Consider the following 9,756-nt stretch of genomic DNA (forward strand, 5'->3'; position numbering starts at 1 on the left):
TGAGGAGTTGATTGGGAGATTTTGTCTCTGATTAGGAGGAAATGTCTAGCGCTGCCATTGGATGTACAGTTTGTGTTTACCATGGTCAGCGTCGCAAGTGGCGAGATCATTTAAAAGTAGTTGAATCTTCACAAAAAACCTAGCAACGTGAGCATTGCTCTCATTTTCAAAGAAATGCCTTTCTTTGCAGACCTCTTTTCACTTTGTTATTACATAATTAGACTGCTTGACCATGAAGGTGTTGACGGTACAGCTTTATTGATTTTCATAATTTAATCTAATTTAAATTCCCCTTTGTTTTTATTTTGATTCAGTGTTGCTGCAAATCAGACATGCATGCCAATGAATAAAACTGGAAATAGTTGAGTCTAGGCTTAAATTTGGTTGATCCTGACTTAAAACTTATTCTATACACTGCTAAAGTGTATGAAGACTACCATGCCAGAAAACTTTGGAAAGATTGTGAAAGTCTGCCACCCTCTTACAGCTAAAAACAATATGTTATTATCAGTCACAGTTTTCAGATATAACCTATTAGATTTCTCAAAGATGGGGGCTCTTTGCAGGGTCGCTGATTGCTAGACTACAACTAAACTCCTTTTCAGATTATTTTCCATCATGCTCCAGGGAGAAACTGAAAAACTGTTGAACAGTGGAGCAGAAACATAAGGAGTTTTTGGTCAGTCTCCCTCGTGTGTGCAATGTTCTATTCTGTTCAGAGAAAAATGGGTTAAAAGAACAAAAAGAGGAAGATGCTGCAGAATGTGAACATGAGGCTGAGAGAACAGAGAGTTCAACTCAATCAGTCAGTCGATCGATATGTTCAGTCCTGTTCCCTCTCCGGGGATGCAAAAGTGCAGTGATCAGCCTAACAGCAAGGAAACGTGAAATGTGCAAGTAGTGACTAATCTTTCAAAAAATTAAAATATAAAGAGTGAAGGGATTGTACAGTAGTGTATTCATTGTGATGGTTGAAAAGACAAACTATAAAAATAACTGGGTGCACGTGCATAAAATGTGTGTATAAATTCAGTGATGCAGGTCTGTACTGGGATGATATTAAAGTTTGAGTTGCCCACACAAGTAAAATCCAGCTGTAAGTTTACCTAACCTTATTTTCTATAAGTGTGTGCCTAAAGTTACACATAAATTACATGTCACTACATGTGTAATTGCTTCTATAACTTTTGAAAAGTTATTAGCTTTTGCTTTATTCTTCAACACTTTAGGGGACTTTTTATCTCTTATTGTGTGAACAGCTGAGTGCAATATTATGAAACCTTCCATGACAGACTATCTGAATTTAAAAGTCTGCACTACACACGAAAGGTTCTTGATCTTGTACCACAGCCTTCACTGCAGTTTTTTGGATTTGAATCCTGTGGTTTTTGCTCAGATCTTTCACAGATGTTAATTAACATCAGCCCTATTTTGTCTAACGCCATCAAAATGTAACTGTTCTTTTTTTTTTCAGGTAAAACCACTTGCATGTTAAAGTTTCCTGAGCCTGACTGGTATTGGGACACGGTGACAAAGATCTGCGTCTTCATCTTTGCTTTTGTGGTCCCTGTGATGGTCATCACCATATGCTATGGTCTGATGATCCTGCGTCTGAGGAGTGTTCGTCTGCTCTCAGGCTCCAAGGAGAAAGACCGCAACATGCGCCGCATTACCCGCATGGTCCTGGTGGTGGTGGCGGCCTTTATCATCTGCTGGACCCCCATTCACATATTTATCATTGTGAAGACCATGATAGAAATTGACAGCAGGAATCCCTTTGTGATAGCTAGCTGGCATCTGTGCATCGCTTTGGGGTATACCAACAGTAGCCTCAATCCTGTCCTCTATGCATTTTTAGATGAAAATTTTAAGCGATGCTTCAGGGATTTCTGCCTCCCCTGTCGTACCCGTGTGGAGCAAAACAGTCTGACCAGAGGCCACAACACCACCAGGGAGCCAGTGTCCATCTGTGCTCCAACAGAAGCAGGAAAGAAGCCGGCATGACTAGGCATGGACCGGGTCCCCCATTGCTCTCGTTCAAGGAGGATCCAGCAAGATCTCCAATCAGAAGTCACCCAGATCTCCACAACAGAGTTTTAAGAGATATTTTCAAAGGAAGAGTTGACATAGTCAAATCTTGTTTTATTCTCTCTAATTTGGCTGTCAAACGAGACATTCAAATGAATAATTAAAGGTAATGGAAAACAAGTTCCACTTTCTATTAAAGTTCTTACTGTCCCCCCTCAAAGTGATGCCTTACAGAGGCACTGAGAGTAGAATGATATTGATGGCCTAAAATGTTTTATCAAGATAATGAAACAGTTCATAATTTAGGGATTGAAAGCTGAACTTTCTGATGACGCAAAAAGGGCAAAGAAATCCTTGAAGGAGTCTGTCTCAAAAAATGTCATTCATATGGCATTTATCTTGGTACTATAATCGAGCAGAGAATGACTGATGTACAAAAAAGCCAAAAGTTTAAAACAATGGCCTTTTCAAATCTGACTTTGCCATTTCATCAGAGACATCTGATGTGGATTAAAAAACTGAAAAGTAAGAATTTTGCAGATTAACTCTTTCCATTTGTACATTTAACATCATCTCATAATAAGTGAGCCTTACAGAGGAGAATCACACAACTCTTGCCCACCGACAGCTGGATGATGAATTACAGTGTAGTTTGTTGCACAATGGCAGCAACTCTACATGGAGAAGCAGGGAATTCTTGTTTGGTATTCCGTGTGATTCAACCACCCTTTGGGTATTTTTTTGTATTTTTCTTTGTTTTAAAAAGAGACACGTGGTGTGTGCTGAAAGACCATTTTGGACTCGGTGGATTTGAAAAAGGTCTGTCATAACAGATGTAGAATCAGAATGGAGCCCACTCTATGGGGTTTGTGCTTAGAAAAAGACAGAATAGCATCAAACCACTTCTGTTTGGATTTCCATGGGCTTCTTTTCTGCTTACCTACTTGACTTTCTGTAGTGGTGTCAAGCGCACAGAAAGCCTCTGAGCAGAATCACTAAAGGAGGATAAACCTGCCACTGGAAGAACACTGTCGGCAGCCACAACACTTCACTCATTGTATTGGTCTATTGTTCAGACTGAGACTGGCTTTATCTCATTTTCTAGACTTCCATCCTGATGTCAAACTAACTGCTCCAAGGGTTATTAAGATTATTGATCATTTTTAAATTAGAAAACTGTTACACTGAATATCTGTAGCACATTTAAGACAAGTAAGATGGCATTAGCCAGAGCTCCGTCAGTGTGAAGGTAATGATCATTTCAGCTTTGCATACACAAAGAGTTGTGTTAGAGATAATAATCCGGAGTTTATATGAATTTGCTCTCATGTGGAAATATTTCCGAGACAGTCACGGTCACATTGGTGAGTGCTGAAATGCATAGTTGACTAAATGAGGTTAATGTAGCAGTAAAAACACAGACTATGAATGAAAAGATGGTAGAAAATGAATCAAAAATGTAAATTTGTACATAATGTTTAGCTTTTACATTACAACACATTTGGCTTCAGTCACAGATAAAATGACCACAAGGTACGTCTGTGGTTCTGTATTTTTCCTTTACGCTTTGCTTATATTGACATTTGATAATTCTTGATATTTCATCACCTTGCTTTTGATCTATGTGGCTCTAAAATATTTAAGAAAAAAAAGCAAAGAAGAAAGAGAAGCAAAATAAGTGTTTACAGTTTGTTTGGATATGAGTTTGTGTTCCGTTTACAGATTCAGCAATTTCCCTTTGGACTGGCTGTGGACTTCCCCACAGAGATATGGTCAGAAGAGAAAAACAAACATACAAACAAAAAATCTGTTTGCAGCAGGATATTGATACTTTTTGTAGTGTATGTTTTCTTACAGTGATAATGTGTGATATAAAGTGTAATGTGGTGTATATACCTGTTCTGCTTAGCTCTAAGTGCCAAATCTGTCAGGTGTGCAGAATACATCTGAGCTGCTGTTATCTTTGCAAAATCAAACTATATCTGGCTGGAATGTACAGACGTAGCTATCCCAAAGGATGACAAGAGTGTGTAAATTTCTGTTTTGACTAAATCAGCAATTACTACAAAAAGCAAAGCATGAATCATGTGAATTCAGGGTATGAATAAGTAAAATGTATGTGCATGATTTACACTGTACAACCAGGATTAGCCCTACTTATGAGGCTTTCTCATTCTTTTACACTCAGATACTTTCCATAGCTCGATGCAGAGTGCTACAAAAGGAATTGTATTTTCTCTGTGTGAGTCCAAACCTGAAAAATAAGTAATATACTACCACCATCTTTATTTGTCCATTCTAGTCATCTAATATTGCTTTAATGGATGTGGAGGCTTAAAGCTTTACCAGGGAGATGGTGCTCAGGCAGTTGAGCTGAACATCCGACCACTTTGATAAACCATGAAGGCATAGAGCCAGGCTTTTTTTTGTCTTAGCTGGCCTGAAAAAAAAACCTTTAAAAGCTTAAAATACCGGCTATCACAAAATCAACTTTCTTTGAAAAGCCAACCTTCAGGTTCTGTGCACACTCTCATAAAAAGGGGCGTGTCAAGGGCAAACCAGTAGAATTGTGGAATGACAGAGACTGGGAGCATATAGTACACATAAGCATACACAGTCGCAAAAAATGACGTGGTATTCGCAGAGACCTGTGTCTACTGAGCAAATTTGGGGTCATTCGCTCAACCAGCAGTCACTGCAGTACATGCCGCTTTCTATGTGAAAGGGCCATCACAGAACATGTGACTATTTTTCTGCACAAAGTCCCAACTTACTCCAGTAAGAGACATTATTAAATAATGATGATAAAATGGTGATAAAACACCTTAATTAGTATACAAAATATAACAGCACAATGCAACCCAAGTCCAAATATAACTCAAGTTCTAATGCAGCTGAAAATTATTAAAATTATTAAAATATTGGGGTTTAGCTCAAGAGTAGTAGCGTATTTGTTAATTATGTTTACACTGCAGGTAATTTCTAATGTCAAAACTGCACATTAGAGCTCTTTAAAATCGATACATCTGAACATTAAATGTTACTGTTCCATAGCCTACTATAAGTAGACATGGAAATCACTTTGGTTTGTTCACAAGTTCACAGTATTTACTTTTGTTGATTTAATAGGTCATCTTAGCTATAACAAAAGCTCTTTTTAATGTTCTAATCTGTGTTTTAGTAGCTACAATTCCAGCAGTGTAAAACAGACTTCAAATAAAACAGCAGCAGAGTAGAACCAAGGATAAAAACCTTTGTAGAGTTTTTGCATCACCAACTGACAATACGACACAGTTTGTATCTTGAATAGAATAGAATTGTCATTGTATATGTACAATGACACTTTGGGTGCTCCGCACCAACTGTGCAGGACATATAAGTAGTGACGTAACAGGAATAAATAACAAACAAGAAGAATATGTGCAAAATAAGAGGAACAGCAGGGTTTCATTCAGGGGTTTTAGCTGCATATATACAAGAAGTTACAAATATAAACCATATTGCTACAGGTGGAATTGTATAGTTATATAACACTAGCAATATGCTGTGAATAATAGGAACATTGTAACACAGAAAACACTGACCTCAAGCTCCACATGGCTTGCTAACCCATTAATCTCTTTGCCATTATCCCTGTAAACCAATCAACTTAGTCTATTTTAGGTGCAAAGCAATATTTATTATTTGTTGCCTTTCAGAATAAATACTACTTTTATTTTTGGAAGATTAAGTCAGAAACATTAAATCCTTATTTTGGCACAAAAAGAAACATTTCTGTCCTAAACCACGCCTCCTGGATCTTCAGGACTCCAAAACTTGAACATGATAGATCGTGCCGGGCTATGATTCCAGAAAATTATGAGTCTTTTTTTGTAATGGAAGGCACTGAAACAATATCCTGTTAATAGTCAAAAGGAAGCTTAAATTCTCCAGAGAGGAATTACACAGAAGTGTGTCCTGTGTTAGATGAAATAGGGTTGGGTGCACAGCTTCTTTGGTATGTGGAATTTGGTATTCCCAAATGTAAATTTTAATACAGAAAAGCTGTGTGGCCAAATAAGACGCAAGATTTCATTTCAAAGATGACAAAAGGGTGAACGATCCCTGCCTCTAAGTTATTCTCATATAACCTGCTGGGCTACTGATTAAAATCAGCAAAAAAGACTACACTAAGAGTATTTTTACATTGATTAATCAACTTTCAGAACTTTAACCACAGAAAACAGACTTGCCAGACTTTTATGTTCAGTGCACTGTCTTTGATCCATTGGTTTACTTTGGTATTATACGGAAACTGTGTGGAAATGCCCATTACATATGGATATTTCCACATCTCCAACATTTTATAAAATAAATGTTTGATTCTTGAACAAAATTCCCTTGCAAATACAAATTTTAGTAATCATTAAGTTACATACAGTGTTGTGACACGTGAAACTATCGCAAACTGAGAATGTGACGCAGTGTGCTTTCACTGTTGGAATATGAAATTAACATAATACATGCAATCTAAATCACCATTTAATCTTCAATCTTTTGTAAAATTATATTGCTGTTAGTGATCACAATATGTGTGATAAAGTCCATGCAAAGATTCGCTCAGATTGGCACCGTGTTAAGGAGATACAGACATATATACATAAATACACTATGATGATCACGGCTATGCAGCAATCTAAAGTTTTTAAGCTTCACGGATATTTCTGTGACTTTCGGTAGTACGATCTATGTTGTCATAGTAATTTATCATGGGCAATTTAATAATTCCAGCTTAACTGGTTAAATTGCAATGATCAGTTCAATTCACCAAATCACAACAACAGTAGCCTAAAGGCGCTTTATATTGTAAAAACAATAAACAGCGTTGTTTGAGCAAGTATTTGGCAACAGTAGGAAAGAAAAACTCCCTTTTACCAGGAAGAAACCTCTGGCAGAAGCAGGATGAGGGAGAGGGAGATGAGAGGAAGACAGGATAAAAGATGCGCTGTGGAAGAGAGCCAGAGATTAATAATAACTCATAATTAAATGCATTAGCAGTTCACTCCTGATACAGAAGCTAATCAATAGGGAGCCTTTTAATATGTGAAATATTAGTAAATGCTATTACTGATTTATTGTTCAGAACAGTTCATCTGATTCATTTCTTACTCTTCTGTCAGGTTTTATAAATTTTTTGCACGCCTGTCATTTCCGTTGTATCAGTATTGTTAGCTACTTTGACACTTTTGACATTGATACACTACAGCTTAACACTGTAAACAGAATATTAAAGCAGCCTTTGTGAATTTAATAGATGTAGATTTGTGTTATATGCTAATCTGTTGATAACCACTGACTGCAATATCAAATGCAAGGCTAATCATATTTAACACTATACTGCTTCTTTTGCAGTGTTAACATATTTCTTGGCTTTTTGGTGCAAATGTTGTTTAAAACATTTATCTTGCAGCTACTGTGTTTCTAGCGTAACTTCAATTGTAGGCAAAAGTGAAGAAAACAAAATAAAGCTTTCAGTGAACTTTGTGAGCTTTTGGGGTTTTTTTTTTTTGTTTGTTTTTTGTTTTGGTTTCCTGGTAATGAGGAAAAGAGAGGGCATAATATTTCCTTTAAACTGATTTGTTTCATAATGGAACAATCCATCTTGCATGAACATGATTGAGGTTAACAGCTAAGAGTGCTTCTCTTTGGTCAGTCGTGGCAAAGTGCATTTCCACGGGTGCATGGATAAACACGCAAGAGGTGACCCAAGGCTCTTCTGAGTCCCAGAGTGTGCTGCTCACCGCCAGCAGGAAATTAAACACCCAACTTTGCAAATACATATCAGCAGCTTGGAGTTGCCATGGAGACTGACAGTCACCTCAGCCAAAGAATACTCTAGTGAAAGAGCTGAAGAGTTTCAATTTAATGATGACTTTTTCCTTCTGTAGCAGCCACTCATCAATTACCCACAACAACAGAGACACCTCTCTGGTGATTAGCCAAAGGCTGACCGCTTTAACAAGCAAGGGGACGGCTCAAATCCCTGATGTAAGTATTCAAAAGAGTTCAACAAGAGTATTCTGACATGCAGGATAGCCTTCTGCCATTCTACTGTCAGAATAAAGACTCCTGAACTTGATGAACAATCCTGTTTATTTAAGATTACCACTGCAACTGTGTTTTGAGAGAAATATATTAGGCAGCTAAAATAAGTAATTATTATTTAAATAATAACAATTTTAATAAACTGGGACCTTTTTAAAAAGTGTGTCCATGAGGACATAAAGGATCTTTTCTCTACAATATACACTCTAACTCAACTAGATCATCATTTACATTTGTAATGGTTATGTTTAGAGATGTATAATAGTTTCCTTTGAATTAGGAAGAGTGATAAATGACTCATTTTACCAACAGTAATATTTATTTTATCAATATAAAACCTCAAAGTCAACAGCGTAGTAGCAATTCTGTAAGCTAATATAAGGCTGTGTACACTGTAAAAATTTCACTTGAGATATCGAAGATTCACTACCTCACATACCTTGTCCCTCAATGTAGTGTAAAAGTGAGTTTTAAATTGGTGCTATATGAAGGGACAAGACTAAAGATATGTGAAGTATTCATAGTTTTCCACTAAAAAGAGTAAAACTGATGGGTGGGGTATAACGAGATGAGAGTGAGGGAAAAAAAACATCACAACTTTAATATATTGGCTACTCTATATTGCCCCCCAGAATTTAATTTCAAAGCCCTCTCCTCATTCAAAATCCTGAATGATCTATCCCTATTGTATCTCAAAAAGGCTGCCTCAAAGTACCCTCTTATCCTGATGGCGCTTCCAAAACTACAATAGAAGGCAGAGTGCTCAGACTGTTGAGCCTGGTTGGACATGGTGTGTCCATCCTTTTTAAGCCAGTCGGTGTGAAAAGCACAATTAACTCGCAACATACAGTGTGAGAGATAATATATTAAAATACATGACATTAAATATGCATATAATTTCTCTTATTGTCTGTACTGCTAAAATTGTTTGTGATGCAGCAGATTTAATCACAATTAAATGTCATCATCATGTACCATGAAGCCAATTGGCCTGGCCTAGTGCATGATGATCAAATGTATCAGGAGTGTAGCTTGAGCAACAGATTTGCAAATGTAAATTCAATATATTATATTTCCTTTCCATTCTTAAAACAATCTTAAAATGTATCCAGTTATAAATACAGGAGAGCTTGATGGCTATCTACTTGGTGATAGGGGACACCCATGATGTCACCCCTCTGTGCTGACTCGTTAACCTGACCCTGAGCCACGCCCCGGCTCATGTTGGAAGAACACTTTTATTTATTTTTCTTCATTCACTACAAAATCAACAAATTCCTGGTCTGTCTTTCAAATCTGACGCTCCGAGTATCTTATTTCTTTTCTGTTTTTGTCTTTTTTTTTTTTTGCTGTAGTGAATCTCATCCCCAGGAAATGTATTGATTGAACACTAAGGCATATTTAAACTGTCATGGTTCCTGGGTATGAAGATTTTTTGTTCTTTGTTCTTGCTTAAAAGATTTTTTAACAGATTTTTCAGTGTTGTTGTAATTATGTTTTGGTTATGTGCTGGTAGGTTTTTAATGGTAATCTAGTCCTCGAGTTTTATTAAATGTCTATGTCCAGTTCATGTTCTGCTTGGGGTATTTGGGTTTTTTTCTCTTGTTATTTTTCTTAGCCAACCTTGTGTTTCCCTGCCTTCCC

General features: G+C 37.0%; 1 protein-coding gene across 1 annotated transcript in view; it reads left to right on the forward strand.

Annotated features, from left to right (window-relative positions):
• Positions 1 to 2,904, forward strand: part of oprd1a (opioid receptor, delta 1a) — a 37,131-nt gene extending 34,227 nt beyond the window's left edge. The window contains exon 3 of the mRNA XM_014335388.2: positions 1,475 to 2,904. Within this exon, the coding sequence (XP_014190874.1) occupies positions 1,475 to 2,004 (530 nt within the window). The 3' untranslated portion in view covers positions 2,005 to 2,904. The remainder of the gene's footprint in view (positions 1 to 1,474) is intronic.
• The last annotated feature ends 6,852 nt before the right edge of the window (positions 2,905 to 9,756 follow it).

Source organism: Haplochromis burtoni, unplaced genomic scaffold (genome assembly GCF_018398535.1).
Source record: "Haplochromis burtoni strain Fernald_Lab_line unplaced genomic scaffold, NCSU_Asbu1 Contig_10, whole genome shotgun sequence".
NCBI lineage: Eukaryota > Metazoa > Chordata > Actinopteri > Cichliformes > Cichlidae > Haplochromis > Haplochromis burtoni.